This window comes from Paroedura picta, chromosome 3 (assembly GCF_049243985.1).
Source record: "Paroedura picta isolate Pp20150507F chromosome 3, Ppicta_v3.0, whole genome shotgun sequence".
NCBI classification, from domain to species: Eukaryota; Metazoa; Chordata; class Lepidosauria; order Squamata; family Gekkonidae; genus Paroedura; species Paroedura picta.
Genome location: NC_135371.1, coordinates 118,866,465 through 118,882,804, shown reverse-complemented (window position 1 = coordinate 118,882,804; position 16,340 = coordinate 118,866,465). Strand labels below are relative to the sequence as shown.

Below are 16,340 nucleotides of genomic sequence, written 5' to 3'. Positions count from 1 at the left end.
AAAGAAAAATAATGCTGATTAAAGGATAAATCCACATGTGGCAATATGAAAATATTTTTAATGAGGGTGAGGGTGGGCCTTCCTACTTGCAATTTAGAAAGGAGGGGCAGGACAGAACATGATCGTCTGGCTTTTTTTGTCTTGAAGCCAGAAAGAGGCAGAATTCACATTGTGGGTGAATAACTTCCTGTGATTTATCCTTTTCCATTTTTTTTACATTCACCCTGTATGATTCCTGAAAATTCTGAAAACATTTATTTTCAGAACTGTGACTCTAGCTGTCTTGCTGCCCAGTTTTCCAGTGTCTGTTTTACTTTTACAGGATTCAAACACATTGAAAGCCAAAGTCAACACTTTTCGATCTACACTTTAGGAAGTATTCATAGGAAGTTCTGCTGACTCAAGGCACAGTCTGGGCCCATAATTAGCCACCCATTATACAGGAAGTACTAAAAAACCTTCCTTTATTGTGATTGTATGCTGAAGTGGATCTTGCAAAAGCAGAGGGAACATCACTAAGGGAAAGAAACATGAGTTTGTGGGGTGTACATGACAGGCTGTTTAGGTTCTGCTGAGAAGCAGAGTAAATAAGATATATGCACACTTTTAAGGGTAGTTCGCCTTATGCAGGGGTGGTCAGACTATGGGTCTCCAGATGTCTTTGGACTACAATTCCCATGGGACAGGGTGCTCATGGGAACTGTAGTCCATGGACATCTGGAGAGCTACAGTCTGGCCACCCCTGGTATTTTGAGAAGGGTTTGGCTTTGATGAAGTCAAGAAATTTAAGTATATCTGGGGAGAAAAGTTGGTTATCAGAAGTGTTTGGAGATTATGTCCCTGGGTCTGAAGAGATGGAAAAATTAGATGAACAGGAAGCATGTTATATCTTGATGAAACTTCAGATATGGAGAGGAAGCTGGAGGTGTTTTAGGAGGAGGTGCTAGGATCCTGGGCACTGTCAGATTTTGGAGTTGGGGTTTTTATTTTTCCTGTAGCTACTTCCAGCTGCATGTTATGAATGCGGTTGATGAAAGTGAAGTAGTCATCCATGGGTAAGATGGAGACAACAGGGAGATCTGGAGTAGCAGCTTCTGGTAATGCCAAGCCGGTATTCTCCTGTGGAAGCAAACACAAATGTCAGGTTTTTATCTAATTCTTGTCCTGTCCTTTTCTAGCCTCAATAGTTAGGTTCACAGTGATTCTGATAAATATAATTATCCAACCCTCAGCTCAATGTAGGATCAGCCTTTCACATCGCATACTGCCAGGTCATTTTAAATGGAGATGCTGGGGATTTAACCTGGGAGATTCTACATGCCAAATAGTGCCAGTGAGCTTCAGCCTCTCCCTTCTCCTTCAAGACTCCAAGCCCTAGAGTCATTTGTATTTCAATGACTCATGGCATTTTGAAAGAAGAAAGATAAAGGATACAGGATTACACATTGAAGACTTGGATCATTTATACATTTATGTTTGAAAGAGTGATTCATGATTTGTAAATCCTGAGGCTGATGATGCAGGGATCAGGTGCTCTCACAAGGCAAGAAAGTGATAAACTTTATTACAGCCATACAGTACTGTGACCTGGAGTTGTACTCTGTTTCTTGGTACAGTTATGAGCCAGTACCTGTGAAAAGTGATGAGAGCCTGGAGTGACAACTTCTGCCAGATAATAGACAAGCTTCTTCCCCGGGGTCTTCTGCTGCCTCTGTATGGAATTCTGGCCATCTGGTTTGCAGGGGAGCTGAATGTATTAAAAATAACTGGTCGACATCTAGACTGAGCCTCAGGGATAGAAAAATAGGCCAAAAATCAACAGAAGCCAATTGGAAAGAAAATGGGGAAGGAACTGTAGTAAGCATCTGCTTTGCATGCAGAAGCATGCAAATTACAGATTCAGTCCTCAGCATCTCCAGTTAAAAGGACCAGGCAGTACGTGATATAAAAGATCTCCACTTGAGACCCTGGACAGTCACTGCCAGTCTGAGTAGACCATAGTTACTTTGATGCACCAACAGCCTGATTTAGTAGGCAGCTTCATGTGTACCTAATGTGTTGGGAGTGATGGCAAAGAAGAAATCTACATGATTGCATTGCTTGAATGGTACCCAGCACTGTTATTTAGACTCATTTGGCAATTGACAGCTTCCAGGAGGAAGTCCACAAATGTTAGCAATTTAGCTGTGATGTTGCTACATGGTTCTTTGCTGATAACATTTCTCAGACCTGCTCTGACTTCGATGTTGATTTAATCTGTACCCAGGTTATAGAGTTATTTGTAGTACCATCTAGTTGCTGTTTGGATCATTATTGTCTGGTTTCTATGCTGCTTTCCACCCAAATAGAGTCCCCAAGGTGGATCCTATTAGACCTGAAGCTGAATCCAGATAAGGCAAAGGTGACAGTGGCTAGAAAGGCTGCTGGTTTTAATGGGATTGTTTTTCCTACCCTTAGTGGTTTATGGAACGTTAACTGACAACTGTTTTCCTGTTTACAGAGGCTGGTCTGACCCTGCTGATCGGCACTTCAGTCACTTCATATGGGATTGTCCTTGAAAAAATCTAGAAACTTCTAGAAGCAGTTACAAAATGCAGCCCTTGTGTTATCACTGATGTGTGTGCGAGAGAGAGCCCCCCAGGCTACTCCTGTTTTGAAGTCCTGTTGGTGGACCTCCTGAGAGCATCTGGATTTTGGCCACTGTGTGACACAGAGTGTTGGGCTGAATGGGCCATTGGCCTGATCCAACATGGCTTCCCTTATGTTCTTAGGTCTCTTCTCTAGCGATCTGTTCATTTCTTTGTCCAATGTGCTTGTGCTTCCTTTAAAAGCCCTTCATATCATGCAGCCCACATACTCTCTGCATATTTTCATGCAGCCACTTCAGTCTTCCTGGAGCAGCTTATTGTCAGTGCCCCCTGGTCTAAAGCACATTGCTCATTGTCAGTGCCCCATATTTATTGAACAGCCTTCTAGGAAAGGTCATAGAGGCTTCTATCCTGCTACCTTTTCAGTGAGACTGCAAAACAGAATTATTCTAGGGAGCAGTTTGACTGGGCAAAATCTTCCTGCGTATAGTGTGTTTTCAAATTGGTGTGTTACCTTTTTTCCCCCTTGCTTGCTTTAATGTTTAATCATTTTTATTCCTGTGATTTTGCAGCTTTATTTTAATTTGTATTGTTTTACCTTCCTCAAATCCTAAACCATAGTTAAGAAGCATTGTCTGGATTCCTCACCTACATCCTAGACTGCTGGTCAGACGTCACTCTAAACCTTGGGTGCTGTACCACTGGTGGTACCAGGCCCTGGGACAATTAAAGTGATGAAAACCAGAGGTGGTTGGGCTACTTAAGAAGAATTCCAAACCTCAACGAATGGGTGAATTAGAGAGTGCATAAAGGTCACTTTCTTACATGACTTCCAAGTGGGCCAGTGTGCCAGTGAGAGGATCCCACTGGAGGCAAGCAAAAAACCTTTACAAAAAACCATTAAGTGAGTAGCTGTGTTGGTCTGAAGCAGCAGAACAAAGTTTGAGTCCAGGGGCACCTTTAAGACCACATTTTATTCAAGGTTTCATGAGCTTTCATGTGCACGCACTCTCTCTCAGAGACAGTGAAATGGCAGTTACCAGCCCATACATATAGGTAAAGTTACTGGTGGGGTTAAGCTTTCCTTGGCAGATCAGTTCAATAGCTTGAGGGTGCTTCTGGACCCAGCCATGTCAACAAATAAACAGGTTGGTGATGTTGCTAGAAGTGCCTTCTTTCAGTTACACCTAACTCATAAACTGTTCCCTTATTTAAATTTTGCTGATCTAGCTATGTTGATTCATACTATCACAACCTCCATATTGAACTATGGTGGGGCTGCCTTTGAAGATGTCTTGAAAACTTCAGGTGCTATAACACATGACAGCAGGGCTCCTGTCTGGGATCAGTCACTTGGAGCAAATGACTTGAGCACTGTAACAACTGTACTGGCTACCTATTTGCTTCCAGGTCAGATTAAAAGTGCTGGTTATAACTTTTAAAGCTCTTCATGGCCTAGGGTCTCATTCTTATCAAATCATTTCTTCCATGCACCAGACATCCTTCTGAAATGACCTCCTTCAGAACAGTTTATATGGTTACAGCTAAGTTGTGGGCTTTGTCTGTGGTGGACCCTTTAGAATGAACTCTCAGGGTGGGTGCAGAGGGCACCTTTGCTTCCTTCATGTAGGTAGGCTTGTAAAATAGTTTTATTTCTGAGAATGTTTGGTGGATGGGAAATTGTTTTAGCAGATCTGACTGTATATGTTTGTTTCTTCATGTTGTGGCTGTTCCACTGCTAGCCACCTTAAGTGTGAAGAGATAAATCAGGACTTGTTTTTGTGTAATCCCTACATGGTGAGCTTTATGATTCCTTGCTGCCATATACGACTATACTTATCCTAACTGGCTTCATATATGTTTGCCTGCATGTACTCCCGTTGCATTTTCTTCTGTATCATACAACCCTTCCTAAGCAGTTCACTTATCCAAATGCACATGGTTTCCTTGTCTTGCTACACGATTTATGTGTGCATGTACAGTCATTGGATTATCTTTGCTACATTATATATCGGTCAGTTCCTTTTTTCTTTACCTCCAGATATGAGCATTCTTCTACATGTGCAGGTATGCAGTCGTCTTTCAGTTTCCTCCCTTCTATGTGCTTCCCCTCACAGCTCAAGCTAGAAGCATATCAGAGTGGTTGCTACATGGACATGTTCAATAATCCTCCATTTATATTTGTTCACAGGTACAGTATTCTGATGCCAATCATGAGCTATGCCAGCAAATACACTGACAGAAAATTATTTTACAGAAATTACCTCCTCTTCTGGCAAGTCTGTCTATAATGCAGGCCAGGACTATTCTGTGTGTATGGCAGCAAATACTGTTTATCCTCACAGTTGCTAAAATGGTGTCAATTCAGCCCACGCATTTTTCATTGTACTATAGGATGAATTGCTGGAAGAGGGAGGGGGTGACATCTTTGGAGGTGTCTAGGAGGTGCCACAAGGCCATTTTTTTTTTGCTTGGTCTTTTAAGGGGGGGCTGGCATTTATAGCAGGGACTGCATTTGGTGTGATTTATTTATTTATAGTTGGATTTGTATACCGACGTTGGCCAAAAGGTCTCACGGTGGTTCACAAGCTCTGTATGTGTGAATTGCTTTGAGCAACAGGGAAAGGTGGGCATGCATATATGTATTACAATTATATATACCGCCTGTAGAGATGGCACCACCTCCCTTTCCAAAATACAAAGTAGCAGACAGGAGGTTCCAAAGAGATCTCTCATTCAGGCCCCGAGCCTTTAACCTGCTTAGCTTTTGCAGGAATTTTGCATCAGCGTTTTCCAACCATGCTTCCGGTTCAGCTGTGTTGAGTGTGAATGTGTTGCACTCCAATCAAACAAGCAGCCTAGCTGTATGATCCAGGCATGGTGGCTCCATCGTTCTCAGCTGGTGGCTTTTTCGACTAGTCTGCCATTGAAATTACTTTTGTGAAATTACTTCTGTGGTGTGGTTTCTGTACATGCGGGAGGGAAGCAATTCATTGTGAATGTGAAGAAAGTAATATGGAGGTATTTTGCCAGATTTTTTGTGTGATGAACTGTTTTCTAGAGTAGGAATCAGGAGATTTGGTTTATGAAATTATTTTACAAAGAATGTGCCAAATCCTTCTCATAGGGAATAGATTCCAGTTTCCAAGAAGGGAGAAAACTGATCACAAATTATTGTTTGTAGAACTGGAGGAGGCCCAAAGTTCTTCCAGTCAGTTGAAGTGACATATATGAAAGATTAACCCGGTCACCTAGATCACAATGTGAAATGTATTGGCAGGCTTTACTTCTCTTGTAACAGGTTGTCATATTTTGTTTCTAGGAAGAGTTATTGTAATCTGGGAAGTGTCTGTAACAGCATTTAACCCTTTTGATGTTGTTCTTCTTCGCTGTTTTGCCAGTGCTTGTGACATTTGCCAGATGAGGAAAGCTAACTGCGTCTTAGAAACTGATGGTTGCCATGGTTGAAAAGCTAATTTTGCATTCTCTATCTAAATTTAAAAGGTTGAAAAACATTGGAATTACCAGGTGCTCATTTGATGGTGACTTCAGGTCTCCCAGAATTGTACCGATGCAGGAAACTTGGTAGATTTGATTAATGGGAAGTTTGTGGAACAAACTGCTAAACGTCCGCAACACCCTTGCACGGTCTGATAGGTCGGCACAAGGAAGTCCAGTATGTACTGACTGCCCTAGTGACTTCTTTGCAGGGGACATGTTTGTGATGCAACCCTTTTGGGGAACACCATGGTTCTTCATATATGAATTTGGGTCTCTATGGACATGGAAATTTGCTGGATTAGAACAATTAGTTAGTTTTTCAGGGTATTATTTGTGTCTTTGGTGTTCTGGTGTTTGCCTATTCTAGGAGCTTCCATTCCATTCAAACTTCAGTAGAGAATCTGAGCCCATGTTCTGCCCTTCAAAAGAATTTTATATTTGCTATGTTTCATACATGTGTATATCGTACACAATACAATCCAGGAAGAAAGCGATTTGGGGGCTGCTTAAGAACAAAAGGGATTCTGAACACATCCCATAACTGTTCCCCTTCTAAAGCTGCTTTCCAATAGAACTTTTGCTCCACACACAGGCTGGGCAATTCCTTAAACATCTTCATTGCTTGCATGTGGATAAAGAGTGAGAGCTGGGGGAAAGGCGTAGGAGGCGAATAGCCAAATAAGAAGTGTGTGAAGAAAATGTGTGATTTCTTATGCTTTCCTGTGTGTGGTACAGGTGCTGGTCCCAGAATGAGAGATACTGAATAGGCATGAACTGGCTCACAAGCCAAAATTTGGGCTGAACTTGGACCAGTTTACAGCTCAGGAACTGATGTTTGGGGAAGGCATATGTCCAGAACCTTGACCAGACTGGGCTGGTTTGCTTCGGCTCTTTAGGGCCAACCATTTAAACTTAACCAGCTGAGCAGTGCAGGATCTGCTACTCAGCTATTAGGTTTAAAACAGCTGGCAACCATTTAACCCTTTGTTTTTGCTTCCTTTTCAAAGGTGGGGAGAGGAAAAACAAAGGGTTAAAGGAAGCACCCCTTTCTGTGGCTGGGAGAAAGGAGGAAAAGAAGTCCTTTTCCAAGTGATTTTTCCCCTTTACTGCTAACTGCGATAAGCCAAAGGAGGGACAAAGAAGGAAGGGTGTTTCCCCACCCAGCCAAGAGAAAGCAGGGAATGAACTTTGAAGATTGGTTCAGTTTGTGCCAAGCCTGTTCAGTTTGAAATTTGGCCCCCTTTATAGGTTGTAAAGGTAAAGGGTATCCCCTGTGCAAGCACCGAGTCATGTCTGACCCTTGGGGTGATGCCCTCTAGCGTTTTCTTGGCAGACTCAACACAGGGTGGTTTGCCAGTGCCTTCCCCAGTCATTACCGTTTACCCCCCAGCAAGCTGGGTACTCATTTTACCGACCTCGGAAGGATGGAAGGCTGAGTCAACCTTGAGCCGGCTGCTGGGATCGAACTCCCAACCTCATGGGCAGAGCTTCAGACAGCATTTCTGCCGCTTACCACTCTGCACCACAAGAGGCTGTACCCACTCCTAATACTGAACAGGACTTACACGGATATATGAAGAGAAACCCATTACTATGCATTTGTGTTTAACATGGTTTACCTCCAGTGTAGTTCATTCCACATTCCTGCCATTTTACTCCAGCATGCATCAACTATGATATTATCTTTTCCTGAAAAAGTCAGTGATATGATAAAGTAACAAGCTTCCTAATTCCTGCCCTGATTCCTCCTATCTTCATCTACAATTCTTCTGTCAGACACAGTCTCAGGAGAGGTCCAGCTAGCCAAAATATTCAGGACTGAACTAAGATGGATCGGTAGCTGTAGGTCAATAACAGAGCACTTGCTTGGCATGCTGTAGGATCAATCTTGGCTTCTGTTAAAGTATCAGGTAGCAGATGATGTGAAAAGCTTCTATCCAGTAGAAGCACCACCAGCCACAGTGGATATGGTTAATCTATATATTTTTCTGATCAGAACTAAGAGCAACTTTGTGGTTGTGTGATTTATATTGCAACCTAAGCAGAATTACATCCTTCGAAGCTTTCAGTGGCTTTAGAAGGGTGTAACTCTGTTCACGATCACACTGACAAACTAGGAAGCCAGCAGGGGGAAAGGTTAGACACTTTCTTACCCATTAAAGTTAGATACTTTCTTACCCATTACTACTGTTGCAATAAAAGTTGGAACTCATGCAGTAGTTTAAAAAAATACAAATAAAGATACGGAGAAATTCAGTTCTACAAGCAGCTGACATTTCAGGTATATTTTAGAGGGTGGCCATGGCTCAGTGGCAGAGCATCTGCTTTGTAAGCTGAAGGTCCAAGGTCCAATCCCTGCCCTCTCCTTCTAAAAAGAACTGGAAGTAAGTGATGTTCCAGATCTTCACCTGAGACCTTGAAGAGTTGGATGCACTGATATTGATAGGCTCATGGTCTGTATCACTAGAGGGTTTCTTCATGTTTGCTCATTGGGTGCAGACTGTTCCAGCATTTGTGGCATCATAGTTTGATGTGTGAATTACTACACCTCATGTTGCTTTTTGGCTGACGCAGACCAGCGCTGGACTTGGATGGTTCCTTTGTTATGTATGCCCGACTTCCACTTGCAAGTGTAGGGAAATTTCCTGAGAATATAGATACCTCTCTTTCTCCATAATATTTTCTGTTAGGTCCTCTGTATCCTGCCATCTAGACATAATGTGCCCAGAGTGTGTGCCATCTGCCGCGGACTAAATAAAGCAGTAAGCCCTTTAGGGGTGGGATGTGTCCGGGATGAGGAAGGGTCCGGATTGGACCCTTCCTACGGACAGACCATCAGAGGGACCAATCGGCAGGCGCAAAGCTGCAGATTGGTCCCTCTGATTTCTGCCCCGGAGCAACTGCAAGCCGCGCACAGCGCGGCTCGCAGTTGCTCCTTTGCCGTCGGCCTGACGCGTCGGGAGGCGCGAAGCACCTCCCGACGCATCAGGCCACCGGCAAGGGAGCATCTGCCAGTCGCGTGTAGCTCGGCGCGTCAGGCCGCAGCCCAACGAGCCCACGCCAGCCGCCCTGCACCCGGCTGCCGGGGGCTCCCTTGCCTAGCGCCCGCTGTATTCAGAATACAGCGGGCTTGAATACTAGTCTAGACATAATGTGCCCAGAGCGTGTGCCATGCCTTTCTCAAGGACAGCTTGAGAAAAGTAAAGAACATTATAAAACTTCTAAAACTAGAGAATACACGTGTGTTCTTTCACCTTTTACTTCTCCACGCCTTTCTTACGTTAAGAATACACATGGCGTATAAGGAGTTGGCACATGAATCTGGGCTGGGAGTGGGGAGGTTATGTGTGAACAGAACTAACGATGGCCATTGGATGCTTGCATCAGAAACATATTATCTTTTAAGTGCTGAAACATAGTATGAGTTTGTCAGTACTAAGTGTATTGAAGATGAAGCCGGGATTCTAAGAGCATTCTATCACGTTCTTAAAATTTGATTTATCAACAAGCTCCCCCCCCCCCCGCTCCATGTGTATGGCAAACCCCACAGTATATCCCTCCCTAGTACAACCTCATACTATACTAGCAGTTGTAGTGGTTTCATGTGCTTGTGGCATAGCTCACAATGCAAAACCAAAAAGGGAAACCAAAATCCAACCTAACCAGAAAAGTTAGGAACCCAAAGGTTGAGCTGCAAAAATAACTTTTAAAAATATGCAAATATTTATTGCATGAAGTCCATTAGTTCAAAAATTTAAAAACATCTATGAATTACATAATTTAAAAACATCACATTTCGAACTATATGTGGAATAGATCAACATAGAACGACCTAAGCTTTTTCTGACACACACGTGGGAATGCACTGGTGGCCGAGAGCTGGGCAGAAGCAGAGTGTGGCGGCCTCTGGAAGTACATATTTTAAACAGTGGGTTCCAAATCAGATACCTTTATCGTAGAAAGACTAGTTGGAGCAGCACCAAACAGACTTTTCTTTGCCACTCAGCAAGCCCTTTGATTTTATGCAGGAGTGAATTTCTCATAATAATTTGACCACTGAGGAAGACCCCTTGGGGTTGAAGTGCATTTGGTCCATTCTATGCCAGCCTATTCCATGTGTAGTTAGAAATTTGATGCTTTTAAATTCTGATGACTATGTAATTCATAGATGTTTTTAAATTTTTGAACTAGTGCACTTTATGTAATGAATATCTGCAAATTTTTAAAAATTATTTTTGCAGCTCAACCTTTGGGTTCCTAACTCCTGTGGCATAGCTCCCCTTTCCCCCACTGGCACTAAGGATCGTTTGCTAAGGAAACTGACAAGGAAGAAACCAACTTTGCTTTTATTGGATGGCAGGAGGTGTACAAAGAATGAGTGGGGCAGGTACTGAAGGAAGGGGTGCCTGGGAGCCAGTGGAGGTGTGTTATGCTTGGTGGTGGCGGCATCAGCTGGTGTCTTTCTGTTTGTCTCCTGTTTTCCCTGACCAGGGTTGGGGAGGTACTCATTTCTGCAAAGAAGAAGATACCACAGTGGTAGCATAGTGAAGGTGGGGAACTTCCCTCACTGCTTTCCTTGGAGTTTCCAGAATAAACACAAAGATACAAGTACAGACACATATGGATTGAACACAGTTTGAATAAAGCTTCTAAGAGGTTGGGAGGGTTCAGTTTGTTCCTTGGCTATTTTTGTCTGCTGTAATGTTGCTTTTTTTGTTCCATGTCAGTGATGGGTTGTCTGTCCTAAGCATTTTATTGAGGGAATTTGCCAACATAACTCTGCCCTTGTCAAAGTCATCTGTCACTGCCCTGTTCCTCCCAATGATTAACTTACCTATCTAGAACCTCTCAGTGTGTATCACACCTGCTGTTTGAAAATCTGGCTGCCAATGTTGGACTAGAATATAATCCTTGGTAGTTAATTATGTTAGGCTGTTTCCCCCTCTCCCCAGCTACCACGTGGGCTGGGACCCTCAGGTAGGTACATCATGGAGCCTCCACCACAACTCCTACAGAGGTTCTTTTTTGTGTTGCATTTTGGAAGGTATGTGGGGCTAATGCACATGCATAAAGATCAAGAGTGCCACACTTTCTGCCAGCCTTTGCATACACCCTCAGAGGACCAGCAGAATGACGGAAGGACACCTAGAGGAAGAGGCGATTTCTTAATGGCTCTGTGACTTTTCCTTAACTGTGGTATGCCTCCTGGCACTTGGCTTCAGTTTCCTGTCCCCACTAATCTTGGTGTGCTGCTTGTGGCCATGGCCTAAACCTCAGTGGGGTCATAATTCTGTGTTCCTCCTTCCTGTCTCATGATTCTGATGTATGTGTCTCCCTCTCCTGTTCTGGCAATTCAGCTGGGTTCCAAGTCTGCAGCCAGTGAAGACTGCTGTTTTAGGGAAATCTGCTGCACTCTACATGCAAGTAGTTCCCAGTCCAACATGCTGAACTGCCACTGAAGCCCTTGGAATGGACCAAGATGGTTCTGCAAAGAAGGTAGCAACAGGCCCAACTTCAGTGCATGCTGCCTCCCTTGAAACTGCCTGCCATGGTTAAAGTTGAGAATCTGAATGTTGTCGCCTGAGCCTGACCGAAACACCAGGGCTGCCTGCATCCTCTGCAGGGGGCCAGAGAGAGTATGAAGAGCACTACATTCTGCTGATGTGGTTTCTAAACATAGGTTTCTTCTGTCTGTTATTGTGATGCATTCTCTTCCTTAACTGTGTTACTGGGGAAGGGGGAAGAGAAAGCTCTGTAGCAGAAGCAGGCACAGCAGAATGTGACTGCTTTCTGCTTAAGGCAGCCTTTCTCAACCTTTTTACCATCGAGAAACCCCAGAAATGGTGCAATTGTGCCCAATATGGTTGGGAAGCCCAGCTCTGTAAATGCCTACTTGGGGCCTCTCCCCTCCCACCCCCTCCAGGCCCATCATTGGCCATTTTGGAAGGGGTGGATGGGTCAACATGACCATATATGATCATAAAGGTAAAGGTAAAGGTATCCCCTGTGCAAGCACCGAGTCATGTCTGACCCTTGGGGTGACGCCCTCTAGCGTTTTCATGGCAGACTCAATACGGGGTGGTTTGCCAGTGCCTTCCCCAGTCATTACCGTTTACCCCCCAGCAAGCTGGGTACTCATTTTACCGACCTCGGAAGGATGGAAGGCTGAGTCAACCTTGAGCCGGCTGCTGGGATCGAACTCCCAACCTCATGGGCAGACAGCTCCAGACAGCATATCGCTGCCTTACCACTCTGCGCCACAAGAGGCTCATTATATGATCATATCACCTAATAAATGTTTAGCAAATTTTAAAAATATATAAAAAATTAATTAACTCCTACCCATTCAAGAAACCCTTCCAGGGCCATCAAGAAACCACCGGGTTTCACGAAAACCTGATTGAGAAACCCTGGCTTAAGGAGACAGGGTCGACTAGTGACTTATACTTTGTACCTTGCAGTTTGCACTGAGCACAAGAAGTTGGCTGGGTGCTTCCTGAGACTTGCAAATAGGATCGCTTTCCCTAGCAGAGTTAAATTATTACTTTTTCTAGTATTTCCTTTTCTAGAGGCTGGGCTCATCTGCAGCACTGAAAGCATTGCCACCCAGGCTGCTGCTGCTTGGGTCTCCAGCTCTGCATTGGGAAATTACTGGAGACTTTGGGGTGGAGCTGGGAGGGGGCGGGATTTGGGGCAGGGAGGGACCTTGGTGGAGTAGAATGCTATGGAGTCCATCTTCTAAAGCAGCCATTTTCTCCAGGGAAACATATCTCTGTCACCTTGAGGTGAACTGTAAAACTGGGGGATATCCAGGTCCCACCCGGGGACGGGCATTTCCAGGCCTGCTGCCTGGTGCCTGTCCCACACTAGTTGAGATGCAAGGGAAGGGCTGGGCTTGCCTTTTAGCTCTGTGCCTCAGTTCTCCAGAGTTGACTCCAAACCCCTGTTCGGTACAGGCGCTAATATTTCTGTTCTGCTCTGTTAACTCCAGGAAATGTCCCTAGGTTTGCAAAAACTTTATGGCACCTGGGAATGGTTTTTCCCTTCTCTTTGCACCCTATCATAAAGTCTACTAGTCTCAAGTTTTCTTTTAAAGGCATGCAGAAAATGCCAGCCAGGAGCAGCCTCTTGTGGACATGACAGGACACAGCACAGACATGGCCTCACGTAGATCCAGCCAGAAAACACAAAGAGAGAAACAGAGAGTTAGTCAGTTGAGTAAAGAGGACAGTATTACAAGAACATCTATAACAGAGCAAGGTTAGTGACAGTCTGTCCAAAGCAAGCCAACAGGCAAAGTTAGTATTTACATCAGGGGTGTTAACAAGGCCACAGGAAACAGACACAGTGCATATGTGCAAAGAGACCTGGGGGCTTTCCGCACCGGGATCTTTGTAGCAAATTGGTTGCTGAATGAAAAATCGCCATTTAAAATAGTGGAATTTGTCATTATGCATACCTGCCTTTGTAGTGGAATCCAGTTGCGTTTTGTAGCGTTTCCCACAGGCTTCCAGTCTCGGCAAAAATCGCTAGAAAGGAAGCGCTATTGCCAAGCTCGTCCCGCCCCTGGCCGTCAAGCAGCCAATGGGCAGCCATTAGCATGCTCCCAAACAGCCCCTTTCCCTTTAAGAAAGTTAAAAAAAAAAAAAACACACCCATTGCAACGAATCTGTGTTGATTCGTTGCAACGGAGAGACCCATCCAGCTGCCCGGTGTGTTTGAGCTGTCGTTTGATCGTTGCCACGCTCCCTCCGAGTGAAAAAAAAAAATCCCCCCCCCCTCTCACGGGCCCGATTTTCAGCCGAAAACAGTTTAAAAAATAAAGGGAAAATACATCAGCAAACGGGCTTCTCTGTTGTTTGTGCTTAGTGACTCTGGGGAGGGACTGAAGCCGGGGAAGCCTCTAAACAGAAAGAGGCTCGCTGGTGCGTTTATCCCCGCTCGCTCGGAGGGAAAAAAAATGGCGATCACTTCGCCGGAAGATCAGAGGAGAGAGCCAGGGGGAGGGACTTTGTAGAAACCGCAACAATGTTAACGCACAGGTCTTTTTCGCTAGTGTTGCAGATTGGTTGCAGGAATGTATCGCTTTCCGGAGGGTGAATCCACTTTTGGGGATTTCCCTGAAAGCGCTACAAGGAAGCGCTTTTTGCGGATCGGTTTCAGGTGTGTGGCAGATTGTCAACGACATTGTGCATAACGGCAAATCAATAGCGTTTTCAATTGGCAACCATTGTGCGATTTTGAAGGCGTGCGAAAAGCCCCCTGGTCTGGCCAAAAGTCTCAGTTCTTTCCTCTATCATGGAAGGAAGTTGCAATGTGTGATCTTTGCTCAGAAAGAGTTGAACAATATCACAGAGAATAGATGAGGGTACCCTAAGCATTTAATGAGTAGAAGTCCTGAGGGATTGGTTAGCATACAAAGCGTAGTCAAGACAGATGTAACACATCTCAGCCGCTTGCCCCTGGTGGCTGCCAGTGGCCATTCTCAGCTTTCTTCTGTTATCTATATGTAGGATACAGGCAGGTGGAAATGTGGGTTCATTTTACAATTGTACGGATATAAATAGAATGGGAGCTGTTCGAAGAAGGCATGAATATGTGAGTGAGGCCTTTTTTAGAGATCACACTAACTGGAACTCATGAACGTTTCTCTTGCACTGATTGTACCTCACACAGTGGCCTTGAGGTAAGAGAGAATTTGCATTTAGATGAAATGTCCATCACTGCCAGTGCAGATTCTACATTGATTTTAGGTGTCAATTTAAAAAGAAGCTGACTTGAGGTCTTGACCTACACATTATGATGGAGATACGTGATCGACATATGTGTATGTGCATGTGCATCAGCTTTTAATCTCTGTGCCACTTTGCTGATTGAAACCACCCCCCACCTAGGCAGCAATTAATCTGGGAGGGAAAGTAGATAAGCAGCATGTCTTGCATATGAAAATGTCCCATGAGTAGGAATGGGCACAAACTTGGGAAAACATGGTTCGTTTCATGACATGAACTGCGATAGATTTTTAGCTACCTCATTAAATGGTTGAAGTGAGGTAAGATGGTTGAATGACCCCGAGGTTTCCTAGAGAAACCAAATGTGCCAGGGATCTCCAGCTGGCCCTATTCTACCTGCCCTCCGTGTTTGGTGTGGATTGGTCTGCCAAAGAAGGTGTCTGTCTGTCAGTTTCCCTAAAGCATTTTCCTCGGGGCACCTCCTTTGGTGGGTGGTAACTTGGATATTCCTCACCAAACTCATAGGGCAGGTAGAAGACAGTTAACTGAAGAATCCCTGTGAGTTTGGTGTCTCTAGTTTGCACAGAATCCATTCTATGCCCCCTTGAATCTCCTGAACCTGCACCTGTCAAAATAATGTAGGTTCAGGAATGTATAGAAAGGATCCTGTGCAAGCTACAGATTGCAAAGTTGCAGGGGATGCCTTTTCTACATGCTCTCCAAGTTGCTGGTTTGAAGTCCTATAAATATTTTGATTGAGCACTAGAGACAGCCTGTCTGGAAATGTCTCAGTTCAGGAACTGGCATGAACCTCCCCAAATGGCTTGAAAATTTAGTGTGGCCACAAACTCAATTTGCAAAGCACAAACTGGCCAAAATTCATCATGAACTGTAGTTTCTGACGCTTATCCCGACCCATGAATATTAGAAACGAGACTTCAGCATCACTGTACTACCTTGAAGTAAGGCAGTGGTACTCATGACACATGCGAAAAGGTGTAGAAACAGGAAAAGGAGGGAATTAATGGGCTTGTGACAGACATGAGAAATCAGCTCAGGATCCCCAAACCATGCCTAGTAGTAGGCACTGCCTTCTCCTTTTAAAGGTGTTTTCATGGAAGTTAGACGTTTCCCTTTAAAATAAATTATGTGGCAATTTTCAGGAAACTATGTACATGTAGTGTTTAGGTGCATCTGAGAGTTTAGGTTTCAAATTCAGTTCAGTTGTAGGCAAACCAGTTGGCCATCAGCCTTCATTTCCTGGTCTGAGGGCAGTAGCATCTGGACAAAGCTCTCCTGTACCTGCAAGCTGAAGGCCAGTATTATATGCATAGAATTTTGATTACAACTTTGAGTTGGTTGAAATATTGAAAAATTCTAGGATAAGTTTCAAAATCATAGGAGGAAACAACCACTGATTAAAGGTCTACTTTGAAAATGGAACAAAATCAAGAGTTCGTTAGGTTGTTTCATTTATCATTAAAATAGAGATTGTATAAATATATTAACTGATTTTGAT

The 16,340-nt window shown here is 44.2% G+C and overlaps 1 protein-coding gene across 1 annotated transcript in view; it reads right to left on the bottom strand.

The window, feature by feature from the left end:
* Positions 1-10,419: 10,419 nt before the first annotated feature.
* PCP2 (Purkinje cell protein 2) overlaps positions 10,420-16,340 on the bottom strand; it is a 30,338-nt gene continuing 24,417 nt past the window's right edge. Inside the window, exon 4 of the mRNA XM_077327407.1 lies at positions 10,420-10,600. Within this exon, the coding sequence (XP_077183522.1) occupies positions 10,595-10,600 (6 nt within the window). The 3' untranslated portion in view covers positions 10,420-10,594. The remainder of the gene's footprint in view (positions 10,601-16,340) is intronic.